The sequence below is a fragment of the Chenopodium quinoa genome, unplaced genomic scaffold, assembly GCF_001683475.1.
Source record: "Chenopodium quinoa cultivar QQ74 unplaced genomic scaffold, ASM168347v1, whole genome shotgun sequence".
Classification (NCBI taxonomy): Eukaryota; Viridiplantae; Streptophyta; class Magnoliopsida; order Caryophyllales; family Amaranthaceae; genus Chenopodium; species Chenopodium quinoa.
In genome coordinates, this window is record NW_018743373.1 from 1,188,604 (window position 1) to 1,204,251 (window position 15,648).

Consider the following 15,648-nt stretch of genomic DNA (forward strand, 5'->3'; position numbering starts at 1 on the left):
TCTGATGTCCTGCGGGAGAGTTACAACACCGAGACTGGAACCGGCCGCCTGTACCTGCAAAATAACGGAGACTCCTGAGAGCTCCGCCTCCAACGGTCAAGTTAGTACCTGATTAAGGAGTAATTAATACGGAAATTAAAGTGGTTTAGTCTCTCTAGGTGAGAGTGTTTAAAGTATAATCCGTGTGCTATTAGAGTTCTCTCTCTTTTTCTCTCTCCTCTTAATGAGGATTAAGAGGAGTATTTATAGTCTTGAGAAGCGTGCCACTCTCTAGGTTTAGGGTAAACCTAGGGCTGACCGGGCCTCTAAACAGGATTGGGCCTTGGTGGCCGGTTTTCCCATTTGGCATGGGTGGACACGTGGCGTGTCTCGATTGGTCCGCAGAGGACGAGTCTGTAATTGACACGTGGCAGGCTCCTATTGGCCTACGTGAAGGACACGTGGCGGAACCTGGTTGGTCCACTTGTCAGACGGTGATTGGAGGATAAAAATCCCCTAATCAGGGGGTATATTATTTTTAAAAATAAATAAAAATGCCTATAATTTTAAGATTAAAGTTTTCAAGAGTTGGGATGATACAAAATTAAAAAATGAAACATGCAATTATAATATAAATTCCTTCCAATATTGTGTTATAAAAAATTAGTGTGTATATTTGTAATATTAAGTAAAGTGGGTAGTTCCATCAAAAATTTTAAAGTAAAGTGGGTAGTTTATGTATTAACTTTTTTATAAGATGAAAAAACATAATAAATATGCTTGTAGTTGAAATGTTCAAAAAATGTGCAATTATATTTGGAGATATATATTGTATTGTAAAATAGTACAGTAAAAGCGAAAGTGATTTATTTATTTATCTAAAATTTAGAGAAGTGGAAGTTATTGACAGCCAAAAAAAAAAAGAAAAAAAGAAAAAGAAAAAGAAAAGGTAGGGTAGTTATTTTCCAAAAAAAAAAAAAATTTCCAAAAAAAAAAAAAAAAAAAAAAGAGAAAAAGGAATGAAACAAAAAAAAAAAAGTGCACCAAATTATAGGAATGGGGTTTTGGAGTGATGTGGTTATGTGTTGGGAAAAAAACTCTACAGTTATATATTAGATACACTACAAAAAGATGAAATTACAGTTGTTTAACAAAAGATAAAATTACACTTTATTATAGAATAAAAGATAAAATTACATTTCACTATGAATTTTATTTTTTTTATTATTAAAAAAAGAGAAATTATGCTTGTATTTATTTTCCCTATTTTGTACAATAGGAACCTTGAATGCCAAGCCTTCTTTTCTCCATTAGCTATAAGAATAACGACATAACAGAAAAAATACACCAAGAAAAGAAAAAAAACAGAGGAAAACATAAAGAAAATGGAGAAATCACAATTGTTGTCTTCTTTAATTAATGCTGAATTCGACACTGGAATGCAAGGCAAAACCCAACAAAAGGCGTATTTTTGTGTTAAATGTGGCGGAAATACAATTTCGGAAATAGAAGTGGAAGCAGAGCATAAAGATCACAGAGTTTTTAGAACAAAGAAGAATACTTATAAGTATTGCTACACAAAACAAGATATACTGAGTTTAGGGTCTGATATTTTGGATGCTTCTAAGATTCAATGTTACATCGTTAATAGTACTATATTATATTAAATCAAGATCATCTAAGAAGCAAGATCATAATTTGATTGGAATTCCTGGGAGTTGTATTACTTGTGGATATGGCATTGGCACTTGTTCATTGTTCTGTTCGATTATGTGCAAAGTAGAGTGCAGTAAAGATTGGGAAGAACTCGATACGACGCGGGTTATCATGGAGCAACAAAATGTGGGTGATTCTTTGAGGAAGAAGGTGAATTAGGAGTCTGCAGTACAACCATTACATGAAATAAAATAAAGGAAATTTTGCAAAAAAAAAACAACATTTTAAATCTTATTTTTTGCATATAACCACCTTTTAAAAAAAATGTTACAAAAGACCACAAATTTTAAAATTTTTGTTGCAAATTACCACTATTTCAATGTAAAACAATTGATAAATTTGGCTTAAAAAGTGGTATTTTGCAATAAAAAATTTAAAATTGGTGGTCTTTTGCAACATTTTTTTAAAAAGGTGGTTATATGCAAAAAAAAAAAAAAAAAAAAAAAAAAAAAAACAAGATTTAAAAAATGATTTTTTGCAAAATTTCCTAATATAAAATAGATCCACTTAATAATCATCAATAATAAAAAAAGAAAGTCATAAAGGAAATGAAAATCAAACAAGGATCGCGTGGTGGAACTTCACTTATAGCAAGCTAGATACTAAATTTGTATAATACCATAATAATGCACTCATGTTTGGGACAGTGCAAAGGAGTAAGGAGGTGCATGAAAGTCATTGATCAAAACAAAATCCAAATTAACATGTTTTCCCAGCAAATCCGAGGAGGTTTGGGATGTAATTTAGATTACATTTACTAATTTGAATTCAGTTCAATTCAAAAATATTAAGTAGTTCACTTCAAAGTCAAGTACAATTTACTTCAGTTCAAAACAATGTGGCCTTTCTTATCTTCCAAATGTTGCTGTCAATTAACAATACACACATCAAACACTCCAAAAGCAGTATCATAAACTCAACCATATAATAATTAGTTATAATACTGTGAGATGAAATGTACATACAGAAAGGCATTCCCTGTATTTCTCTGCATACCACCTGAAAATTTAAGATACCCATATCATAAAAACTGGGAAATTATTGAATTCAAGCAATTTTTCCCATTAATTTATACAAATATGAAAAGGGGTTCTTAATTTGACCCCAGTTTGATTAGCTAATATGCTCTTAACTAGGTTAAACCCCGTGTAAATGCACGGTTGTTGAATAATTATGATAATAATATAATTATATAAAAATTAATGAATCGATTCATCAGGTATTAAAGTGCATGAAATATGTTAAAACAATTAAAACATGTGAGAGAAAATATTTATAGTTATAATGTGCAAATTGATATTTTAGGAAGTTTATTTTAGATTTTATAAAAAAAAAATAAAAAAAAGGTCATAATCTAAATGCAATCTTTATTTTTATATAATAACGATTTTATTTAGAAAGTAATTTTGGCGGGAATTTTTTTAATAATATGTTGCCAAGTGTTTCTACGGATTCGCTTTTAGTAGTATGTAATTGATTTGTTCTATATTAGGCAATTAGAAGAAATAGATGAGTAAAAAATATCACCTGTTGAAGAAACTAAAATCAGTAATTAAAATAATAAATTAAAGAAAAATCAGTTAGTGTAGGCGTATGGAGAGAGAAATGGAGAATTGAGCTTCAATAATGGAGAGAGAAAGGGGCTGAGCCGAGCCTATGTTTTGGAAGCTCGCCGAGCGTCCTTTGAGACAAACGAGCTCGAGCCGAGCTTTTTTTTTTTGAACGCTGAGCCGAGCTTCCTTTAAGACAAACAAGTTCGAGCTGAATTAAAAAAAAAAAGTTTTTCTATATAATAATCTTGTTATTTTCATTTTTTTTACGTTATACAGGTACAGACAGCTGTACTATACTTGGTACAGAAAATTTATTTATTTTTGGTGAAAGAGAGGGGCAAGCCCCAAAGAAAACAAACCAAACCAAACCAAACACAAAACAAAAAAAAAAAACAGAAAGCAAAACAAAGCGAAAACAAAGCAAAAAAAAAAAAAACTAAGTTAAAACTAAGCTCTCCCTAAAGGAACAAGCCTAGCTCTAGCAACTCCACTTAAATCCTCCAATAAAACGGCCTGAAGATTCCGGGGGACCACTTCAAAAATCACTATCTTCCGATCCGAGTTGACACCAAAGTTAACTAACCAGTATGCCGCCCGATTAGCTTCCCTATAGCAGTGACTAATCGTCACACTCTAACCTTCACGAGCCAAGATAGATTTGCATTGCCGAATGATGTGAATATAAGGGGAAGTAGGAGGACAAGGGTCCACCAACAAGCGAACTACAGTCTCTGAATCAATGGATAATTGAACTTTTCTATGCCCACCATTCCAAGCCACCACAAGGCCACGCATAACTCCAAGAAGCTCAGCTTTCGTATTCGAACAAATCCCACAATTAGAAGCAAACAATTCAAAAAGCTCGCCCCCACTACCTCTGATCAAGCCATCAGCACCAGCTTTGCCCGGATTTCCTCATGAAGCACCATCAGTATTGAGCCTAACCCATCCCTCACGAGGAATCATCCACATGATGAAAATCTCTTCTCGTCTTTGATTCTTCTCTGTATCAAAATTGAGAGGGTTCACCATTGCCCTGTTAATGTCACCTACTCTTGCCATAATGAAAGAAATATGGTCAAAAGGAATATCCACATCTCGAGCAAAGCACCTTTCATTTCTCCATCTCCATAGCCACCAACAAGTGACAATAAATGCTGAAAGAACGTGTAAATGTTTTGTAAAGTACATACAATTGTTTTGTAAAGAACATCAAGTTTTATGTTTTTTTTTTGTTTAAATATCTAAAAGACATATGTAATATTGATAAACATGATAATATTATGTAATGAACATTATTTATACTACCCACTTTAATTTGAAGATAAAATTCAAAGAACATTTCACAATAAGCAATGAACATTATGACATAAATAAAAGTACATGGAACTGACAATCAAATAACATGGACATATGCTGACAATCAAATAACTTGGACATATTTTTTTTCACTCTTTTTTGGGGCAAATATGTTCTTTTCGCTCTATGTATATGTTTCAATACAATTCTCCTTTTACCAAAAAAAAACTAAAAAACAAAAAAAAACAAAAAACAAAATTGGAAAAAGGTGATTATAAAGCTCATAAACCGAAGAAAAAAAGAAAAAAAAAACAAACACCATAAATGCAGACTCTAATAAGCAGCAGCGAGCTCGGCATCTTGGGCGAGCTTCTATGCTCTGCTCTTTCCGAGCTCAGAAGCTCGACTATAACCCTAATTTCAGGGGCGGATCTATTAAGGTGCACAGTGAGTCACGTGACTCACCAGCACAGGAAAAAAAAAATCTAAGAGACCGCCTATTACAGATAGGGGGTCTCTTTGTTGCTTCTATTTGAGATTAGCCCACTGTCAGTTTTTTAAATATCAAAGAGACCGCCTATTAAAATATCAGATAGGTGGTCTCTTTGTTGCTTCTCTTGCCACCACGTCATTAGAGACCTGTTCTCTAGATAACATGTCTCTTTTTGTCAGCCATTGAATTAGAATAATTTATTGCGCTGCTTTTATTAAAGAGACCTGTTATATTTGATAACCGGTCTCTTAAGTTATCTTACTTTTTTTAAATAATTCTTGTTTTTAAGTAAAAAAAATCATAAAGTTAGTTTAATGTAATACTTTTATAGTATGTATTTTCATATCCTATTTTTGGATTGAAATCATTTTGGTGAAATATAAATTTTATTTTTTTTATATATAATTTTTGGATTGAAACAAGTGATCAATTATTGATGGTGACTCATAAGTTCGAAAATCCTAGATCCGCCACTGTCTAATTTCCCAAAAAAAAAAAAAAAAAAAAAAAAAAAAAAAAACTATAAATAGACTCTAAAACATGAGCTTCCCTAGTTTTCTTACAAATTCATTCACACCACCTTCCCTTGTTTTCTTTCTTGCTAAACAATGTCAAATTGGTCTGATCTTCTACGACCACTTTCCCGAGAAATCTTTGCCAAGCTCCCTGAAAATCCTGAAGATAAGGGAAATTTCAAGCTAGTGTGCCGTAATTAGTGCCTTTCATGTTACCTCCAAAGTGGCTTTCACAGGGTCACACCCCTGTCTCCATGCCCTCTCATAGGTAATTTGTGTTATTAATATTCCCTCCTTTCCTTATACTTTGCTCGGGACTGTAACATTGGGTTGCTTATTTGATAATAATGTAGCATGTTTTCCTATTCCTATGTATTTATCGGCATTTATTTGTTATCTTTGACAATTGACATTGTATTCAATCTAGATTATGCAGGGGACCTATTGTGATCCGACAACGCGGTTTCAAAGTCCAAAGCTCGAGTATACAACCCGTTAAGCTCCTATCGGCCAGTAGAGAACCTACACAAAGAGAAAGGATTAGCTAGCCCCGGGGTGATCCAGGGATAACCAAAATTTTGTCAAGTAGACCTGTCTGCTATCGGCAAACAAGGTCACTTGGGGGAAAAACGGAGTTTTTTCGCTCCCACCTTTTTTTTAAGTAGACTTGGTCTGCTTACGGAGTTACGGCACACAAGGTCACTTGGGGGAAAAACAGAGTTTTTTCCCTCCAAAATTTTTGTCAAGTAGACCTTGTCTGCTATCGGCAAACAAGGTCACTTGGGGGGGGGGGAACGGAGTTTTTTCGCTCCCACCTTTTTGTCAAGCAGACCTTGTCTGCTATCGGCAAACAAGGTCACTTGGGGGGGAGGGAAACAGAGTTTTTTCGCTCCCACCTTTTTGTCAAGTAGACCTTGTCTGCTATCGGCAAACAAGGTCACTTGGGGGGAAAAAACGGAGTTTTTTTCGCTCCCATTTTTTTTTTTTAACTAGACCTTGTCTGCTTACGACACACAAGGTCACTTGCATGAGACCCCCTCCCTAGAGGAGGACAAGCCACCCAGGCGGGAGATTCTGCTCCTGAAGAATTTGTTGCATCAATGCAACCATTTCCTCCTTTCGGGTGGCGTAATCAGGAAATTGAGTTACGGGCGGCCCGCGCCGGGGCCTCTTCTTTGGTCTTGCCTCCTCTGATGGACCACCTGGCTGCCCATCCTCATCGTCGGGAATCAGATACGGATTCTCAAAGGATCCCGGTGGGATACTGGACCCCCCGGGGGGGAAACGGAGTTTTTTCGCCCCAAAATTTTTGTCAAGTAGACCTTGTCTGCTATCGGCAAACAAGGTCACTTGGGGGGAGGGGAAAAACGGAGATTTTCGCTCCCACCTTTTTGTCAAGCAGACCTTGTCTGCTATCGGCAAACAAGGCCAGTTGGGGGGGGGGAACGGAGTTTTTTCGCTCCCAAACGGAGTTTTATCTCCGAGAGTTAAATACAACGGTAAGAGTATACAAACCAAGAAATTTCAATATAATGTTAAATTACAACTTCCAAGAAGTCATCCTAAATATTACAGTACATAATTTCGGAAATACGCTCGACAGAGTACAAGAAACATTATAATTATACCAAATCTGTTTGTATTACACTTCAATTCTGGAAAAAGAAAGCCTGAACATATCATCATATTTAGGGATGGAAATATTCAAACCCAGATTCCTAAATGAGAAGTAGAACCCAAAGTTTGTTCAATATCCTAAAGTGAGAACGTCGATCTATAATCAAACGTCCTTACTTGAGGGGCTAGTTGTATGGGATGATAAGTGAAACAGACCGACATCTTCATAAATATGGATATGAACCCAGCATCACTGTTAAATAGGCTGATATGTTCCATAAAGCAGACATATCGGCTTGTCGGTACTCGGCACGTGGCAACAATAGCTTGACACTTGGCAAGAAAAGCTTTGCATGCTTTGTAGCCACCTGTCATGAGATTTATTATAAATAGTAGGTTAAACTTCATTAATGGTAAGCATTTATTAGTCTCTCTCTCGCTCTCTAAATCTCTTTCTCTCTCTTATTTCTCTTTCTTAAACGCTTTCTGTTTTTGTCATCAGAGTGGTTATCCCCGGATCACCCCGAGACTAGCTAATCCTTTCTCTTTGTGTAGGTTCTCTTCTGGCCGATAGGAGCTTAACGGGTTGTATACTCGAGCTTTGGACATTGGAACCGGGTTGTCGGATCCTTGCAGGAACACCTATAATGACTGATGAGATCATTGAGACGCTTCCTTCTTCAAACAATCTGGAAGGCTGTAGTTTACAAAAGCGTACACAGAAGGGTGATTCTGTTTATGCTAATATGAGGAAGAGAGGCAGAAAAGGAGTTTCCAAAAGAGCGCCTTTAATGTAATCTAGAGTAGTAATGTAATGTAGAGTATAGATTAGCGATGTGATTAGAGTGATTAGGATTATAGTTGCTTTGAAGAGCTAACTTGAAAGCTAACCTAACTGATTTTGATCGTTGCATGATTTGGATCGTCAAGAGCAATGCAGTATCTTTTTATGGAATCATATTTCAACTATCACTGCTGTATTATTGTACAAATTACAAAAGAAATGGACTGTTTTCTTGCTAATTTAAATTGGCTTGTTCTAAGGCTGGACTTTTGCGAGTATTTTAGACTTATGGTATATACTCAACTATGGTAGAATTTGTTATATATACCAATGGATAAATTACCCAGGTGTACTGTACACCCAGTTGTACAGAACAAGTTCTCCAACTATGGAATTGCCATGTCTTTGCCTTTGAAATTCTATGCCGGTAGAAGTTGCCGTGTCATGATTCCGGGAGCAACCAAGCTCACATCTAGTAAGGAAAGATCCTCTTCTCTTCTGCTAACGAAATTAAGGTGATGGGTGTTCTGTGGTCATTGTCTGACTTAAGGATGCATCTCTCCGTTTGTGACTTGGTGTAGGATTGAAAGAAGGGATACTCTAAAATAATACGAGTACAAGCTATCTCAGTAAGGCATTTTGTTCATAAAGAAGAAATAGTGCAAAGAGTAAAGAAAACTAGATAGAGAAGAAATGAAGGGAAATCACATGTTGAGGGGTTATGCCACCATTTATAACGTACATTAACTCTGAGCATAGTTACTTAATTGCTAACTCCCCCTTGAACCTTATACAATTCACTAATCTCTGCTCAACCAAAACAATCGATTATACATGAAAGTGGTACATGTTAGCTACATTTGGAAAGTGAGAAAAGGAAAACTATATTACAATTTAATTTTGGTACGCAATGACACAATTTTACATAACATTGGTTGATAACAATATATCTGTATATGTATTCGCGTCTATTCAATAATCACATTATACAAAGATACAATTAATTCATATCCTCCTCATCCAATGTTGGCTTCGTGATGGGGATTGACCATCTTCCTAAATGGGCAGTATAATTCATGCATCGAATAATGCCTTTTCCACTTGGTCCATCCGGGAAGTCAATGACGCTAATACTACCTTCATCAAGATGGAACGACCCTAGCCACTGTTTCGATAAATTTAGACAATGCGTCATCAGTGCAATGTGAAGAGTCGGATGTCCGACAACAACCACCACTTCTGAAGAACCGGATAATTCATCTAATAGAGTTTGCCATACTTTTCTTGTCTGATCCCATACAGGACTAAAATTTGGTACGAGTTTTGAATCGACAACTGCTCCTGTAATTAACGGAGGAAGAGAAGGAAATTAGAAACTGTAAAATTTCTGTTGCATGACTTGCATTGCAGCCCTCATTTTTTTTTTTTTTTTTTTTTTTGGCCTTCATTTTCTTTTATGGATGCTTACTTGTTTTAACTGGCCAAGAATGGTTTCCACAGCAAGGTCCTTCATCTCTTTAACATCCACATGTTGGGGTACACTATCAACTCCTAAGCTCTCTGCAGCTTCTTGAATCTAATTAAAAGAATCAGATCGAGGTAAGTAGTTGCATCTCTTAAATGCAGAATAAAATCTAATACATGTAATGACGTCAAGAAAGATGAAATTGAGATAATGGCCTCGAAAACTTCGATCAGCTTACCTTGGATATGATTTGTGCTGCCTCCATTGAGGCCTTTCCAGGGCTGCTAACTACTGTATCCACTTTCAAATCAAGAAGTAGCTCTGCAGTTTTCTGTAACTGTTATCATTCAAGAATCAGTTTATGTAACAAGCATAGATAAACACCTGACATAAGGCAATCAAGTTTGAGTCACCTGAATACGGCCAAGCGCACTCAAAGGTTGATTCCCTAAAAGAGAGAGATTAGCCTGTCGAAAAAATTACCTGAAGTTCAGAACTAAATTTTCAGAAAAGACCTACAAAAGTTGTAAGAGACTAGACATCTTTAAATTTAATCAACTATGATGAAATTTCAGGGTGAAACAGAACAAAATTTGATGATTTAAAGATTTAGAACCCTTCTCTACACCTCCCAAGAAAATATGCATATGAACACGCAATTAGTATTTGCTTCTTAATCGCCAGGTCAGCTGATATATTATATACTATCTTGTAGCCTTTTTCCAAACATCATATCTAGAAAACCATATTACAAGCATTTACTTGAATCACAATAAATTTATGAATAGCTTTAAGTTCAACTGCATGGAATCCATACGAACTTAGGTATATCCTTGTTTATAATGATGAGAAACAGATGCACAGATATACATAGTAAGTTACTTGCGCACCTCCTCATTGTTCACTAATGATCCATGAGAAACTAGGATGATGCGCTTATTGGCTTTCCGACCTGCAGAACTTCCAGCAGCAATAGGTGAATTAGGAGTCTGCAGTACAACCATTACATGTCATAAAATAAAATAGATCCACTTAATAATCATCAATGATGAAGAAGAGCTTCATCAAGGAAATGACAATTAAACAATGCTTACATGGTGGAACTTCACTGGTAGCATTCTAGATACTAAATTTTATAATACCGCGTACGAATAATAATGCACTCATGTTTCAGACAGTGCAAAGGAGAAAGGATTGCATGAAAGTCATTGCTTAAAACAAAACCCAAATTAACATGTTTCTCCAGCAATTCTGATGAGCTTTGAGATGTATTTTAGATTACTTTTACTAATTTGGATTCAGTTCAATTCAAAAATATTAATTATATCAGTTCAACTAAATTAAATTAAAGGGGGTTTAAAAAAAAATTAAATTGAAGGGCAAAAAGTGAGGTCAGATCAGGTCAGTTCACTTTAGTTTGATTCAGTTCAATGCATCTTATGCTTACATTCAATTACATTCCAGTTTAGAAAAGTTAAGTACAATTTACTTCAGTTCAAAACAATACAGTCTTTCTTAAATTTGACATTTGCCACAATACTACTAGACCTAATGAGATTCAAGGGGATTTACTGCTTTCCTTGGCATTTTTTTGCCCAAATGTCCATCACAAAGCCCAAGGCGTTCAAAGCTTGCTGGAGGCAAAGGATGAAAGACTGGAGAAATGTGACGATTTCATATAGCAATTTACTAAATACTTCCTTGTTGTTTTTAACAAGCCAAACAGTTAGCAATAAGAGAAAATAAAGCATGTTCTAGACAATATGTCAAGTAAAACGTCAATTACTTACTGAACTACAAACAAAAGGCTCACTGACCAAAGGTATTTAAACTAGAATTAAGAGCCATAGCAGTCAAATGTAAGGCTTCTGTACCTGATTTAAACGATTAAGGCAGATATATGGAGACTTGTCCTCTGCCTGAGGAATGAAATCTAACACACTCACACCACAGTTGCTCTGAAGTAAAACTCTGAAATACTCAGTTCCTAATCCTAATAAGAGAAAAAGACATGACAAGAATTTAGATAACATGCGTATGTATATCTGAACATCACACAAGAAAATAAAAATTTACCGATTGCTGTTGCAACAAGAGCTTGATTCACTGCATTGTGAGCAACAATAAGTACTGACTTGCTTTCATGAGCTAAAATTCTGTCCCAACAGCTTCTGGCACGTGTCCACAACTCCCTGACTGGATAATGACCATCTATGACAAAGTTTGGAGCATCTAGCTTCCATTGACGAAATGCAGTACCGAATTTCTCCTCCCCCTCATGTTTTAAGAGCCCCTACAGACAATCAAATGCATCAATAACTGGAGTTACAGGATCATGACAATCCAAATTTTATTGAAGGTTCCATCTACTTAAACTGGAAAGTCAAACTCAACTTGAAAAGAATACAGGTCTATTTCCCTCAGGTCAACATCTGGGACCATAGGCTCCTTACGGTTACCCCAAATAATTTCAGCTGTTCGCTTTGATCTAGTCAGAGGACTGCAGCAACAAAATAAATAGCAGTCAGGAAATAACCTCAAACTGAGAGCAGAAAAATGGCAAAAAAATTGTGGTTGTTCAGATTTTGGGACAATATCATTTAACAAATTCCATGTTGCTTCTGATATTACACCTCAAGCCTCATAGCCAAAATGATTTCTATTGATAAAAAGGCAAAAGACGGGAAGCCTATGTCCTCAAAATTTTGACTTTATCGCTGGCCATATCCCATCATTTACTGTCTTTGTGGCACTCACTATAGCTTTGACCTCAGAATTAACCAATCACCACCTAAACAACCTATGCTTATTACCACCGCATTACTCAAAGTCTCAAACAGTTCATTCAAAGTCTAAAATACCTTCATCAAAATTCTCAAAGATTCAAACACTTCTTATCAGAGATTAAGCTCGTGGAACTTCTGTAAAATCCAGATTTAACCCTCATACCATAATACACACAACACACCTTGTACCCAAATTTGAACAAGGGTGACTTTGACTTTCACGGTCAATCATAATTTCTACCTTTCAACCAAGCAGCCACTCCACCCCCCCCCCCAAGACGTGCATGTTTGGAAATGTACGAAGCAGTTTACACACATGCCATGTTGTATTGCAGCCAGACAGGAAACAGGATCCAAAAACCGTTGGAAGCAATACTAATGCCTGCTCCTAAGATCCGTTCATCAGCAATATTAGCTATCCAACCAATCATTGATTTGAAGAGTAACAAGAACAAAATTACCCTATCTACATATCCAAATCCATTTCTAGATCAAAACCAAAATCACAAAATTCAATATCGCGTAAAGTAGGAGCATTAGTTTTCCTGTCAATGACTGGTCTAAGTGCAACATCACTGAGACATTGCGGTTTCATTCTTATGATAGTGTTGTGAGCCTGTTTGGTATTTTTGGATGCATCAATATGAGTGAAATGGCTAATATGTGTGCCGTAAGTCTACTTCTGGATTTGGGATACTTCATCAATGGAGGCGTTTTTTTGTTGCTATGATCTGTTGCTGTTCAGTACTTGACTAGTCTGGATCTGGGACGATATACATTCCGACAGTGGCAGACTATCAAGCTACAGCTAATGCATACCCTTGCACCCCACAGTACTTATCCTAGCCAAGTTTTAAAAATTGTTAAGGTGCGTTATTGATGAGCAGAACTTAACCAACAGTGTTTTAGCATTATGGAAAAAGGGAGTATGATTAGGCGAACATGTGTTTTTAAAAGCAAAGGGATCAACTAAGGGCCTGACACAATCTCTTTGGATAGGATCTATGCTTTGTAGATCTAATAGAGCTGACCTAGTTATGATTCATATGAGCTGAGATAGTCAAGATGCAGTTCCAAACCAGTACTATGTTGACTCAATCAGAGTTGCTTAGAATGGATAGGTTAGCACACTTAGGTTACTCCTCCCCGAAGTTAGCCTCACTGACTTTCAAATTTAAGTCTTTTCATGCCCTAGATAAATAGAATCAAATTTGCAATATTAGACAGTTCATGCATAATTGACTAAATTAGGCTTCCTTTCTTATAGATACTTACAGCTGTATATAAGGTTACATGATAGATACTGAAGAATGAAGAAAAGTTTACAAAAGGGGTAGAAGTTTGCAAGGTGTTCAAGCGCAGTGGTATAACACACTATACAGTTTGAGAAGGCTACTAAAACAACAGGACCTTAGTCCCTCGTCAAATATGAAAAATATTCTTTGACCATCTATAAAACCACAAAATTCAAAATCGCTTCAGATTCTGACTACATTTACACCCCAGTGAACACTTTGCACTTGCAACAAACTTCCACTAATCATTGTCCACCAAGTTTATCTATTGTCTCATAAAGTATTGAAATTAGTTGAATTTACTTTCGAGGATGAGGTATCAAAACAACCACTCAGCATTTCAAATTATGCCCCCATATAATAGTCACATGTATAGTTTTAGAATGTAAGAAAACAATTGTCATCTTAAAAAAAAATAGTACTTGGTAGTTAGTAATACAATTGTTCATGATTAAATTTCCCAAAATAACCCAAATTTGACAGAGTTGTAAAAAGAGTATACAAAATACACACTCAAGACAATAACTCTTATTAAATAACCATTAAGCAATCTAGATCATCAGGGATAGTAACAATACTACAATAATTTCCATTTTCCAACCCAACACGATTACTCAATTCGTGGCTGTTATTCAAGTCACTTAGTCATCTGTATTCGGACTGCAGTAAAATCATACCATTCTACTATCTGGAACGTGATTTTAAAATCAATTACTAGTTTGCTACTCCCTCTACCCCATTTACTTGCAACATTTTAATTGGATATGCTTGCCCATGCACAAATTTGACCGTCAATATCTTTTATTATATAATTATAAAAAGTTTATATTAAGAGACTATACATTAAAATAGACTCAACAATATCTTACATAACTGAATTGGCTTTCATATAATAGCTAAAAAAGATGGTCAGAGTGAAAGTGTGAATAGGGTAAAAAGTCAAAATGTTGCGAGTAGTTTGCGACGGAGAGAGTTCTACACATGAACTTACTCAACTCAGCCTACACTTCAGTCAAAGCATTACTTGAAGAATACATATATTTCCCATATAATTCTAAACCCTGAAATTCTAATTTTCGAACATTATAACATAAAATCAACGAAATCCATAAGATCGAAAAATTAACCAAGAAAATGGAATTAAATACCTAGTAAAGCAGACATCAAAGGAATCATCGAGAAGCATCTGGCGAGAAGTTTCAGCTTGAGCTTCACCCTTAGTAGTAAGAACAGAGAAATTCGAGCTACCTTGAATTCTTCCCTCAGCATTCCACGTACTCTGTCCATGTCTCACCAACACCACCCTCTTCGCCGGAAAATCCGACCAAGATTCTGGTTCTATCTCTTCCAAAACTGCATCATTTACGGAGGAAGATGATCGAATTATCGAGAATTTAGGGTTCAATGCTGAAGAAATTCTACATTGGGAAGATTTTGGTATGATCAAAAAGGAAGAAGGTGAAATGGCGAGCATTTGATGGTGTGGAATAGAAAATTAGGGATTTGTTTTTGATTAATTTTGGCGCTAAATTGGGGTTTTTTGTTGGTTTTTTTTTTTTTTTTTTTTGGAAGTGTTGTTGCGGTTTTTTTTTAAATCGTATGGTTAGTTGGTTACCAATGTCGCTCAACGTTATCCTTAATTTTTGTATCATATGGATATGAATATTTCAGGGGAAAAAAAACGGATTTCCCTTACTGTCCATCCATGTAGGATTGGTACCAGGTTCGTTAATTTCTTTTTTATTATTAGTTTAGTAAAGAACCGCTAACGGTATAAACCGCTAACACCTTTAGTGGTTATAATAAGTAAATAGCTATTACCACTAGCAATTTTATTTTTTTTAAAAAAAATTAACCTATAAAACGCTAATGCCAGTAGCAATTTATATCTGTAAACCGCAAAATCTAAAACCGCAAATGGCATTAGCAGTTTGAACCTGTGAATTTGTCAAAGTACACAATAGTTATCTCCAATATAAATATGAAGCTGTAAAAATCCACAAGGCACTAATATAAATCCGTGACAAATCTGAAGGATTCATATCTTCGTCGTGTACAAATACTAGATATATAAATGTGTCAAAAAAAGGGATCAAATTATGGAGATAATTAAGGGCATGTTCTCATTGACTGAACTCAGCTGAAC

The 15,648-nt window shown here is 35.6% G+C and overlaps 1 protein-coding gene across 1 annotated transcript; it reads right to left on the minus strand.

The window, feature by feature from the left end:
• Positions 1 to 8,646: 8,646 nt before the first annotated feature.
• LOC110738129 (probable 2-carboxy-D-arabinitol-1-phosphatase) lies at positions 8,647 to 15,351 on the minus strand. The gene is made up of 9 exons (XM_021918494.1): positions 14,651 to 15,351; positions 11,816 to 11,921; positions 11,498 to 11,714; positions 11,296 to 11,414; positions 10,312 to 10,410; positions 9,835 to 9,888; positions 9,660 to 9,758; positions 9,426 to 9,532; positions 8,647 to 9,299 (listed from the first exon to the last, which is right to left on the minus strand). Exons 1-9 carry the CDS (start codon positions 14,974 to 14,976, stop codon positions 8,957 to 8,959), a joined length of 1,470 nt encoding a protein of 489 aa, XP_021774186.1. The 5' UTR covers positions 14,977 to 15,351; the 3' UTR covers positions 8,647 to 8,956.
• Positions 15,352 to 15,648: the final 297 nt, after the last annotated feature.

Coding starts and splice junctions, on each gene's coding strand:
- LOC110738129 (XM_021918494.1), bottom strand. CDS start 14,976: ATGCTCGCCATTTCACCTTCTTCCTTTTTGATCATACCAAAATCTTCC. Junction 9,759..9,834: donor GTGCGCTTGGCCGTATTCAG/GTGACTCAAACT, acceptor GAATGATAACAG/TTACAGAAAACTGCAGAGCT. Junction 9,533..9,659: donor CAGCACAAATCATATCCAAG/GTAAGCTGATCG, acceptor TCTTTTAATTAG/ATTCAAGAAGCTGCAGAGAG.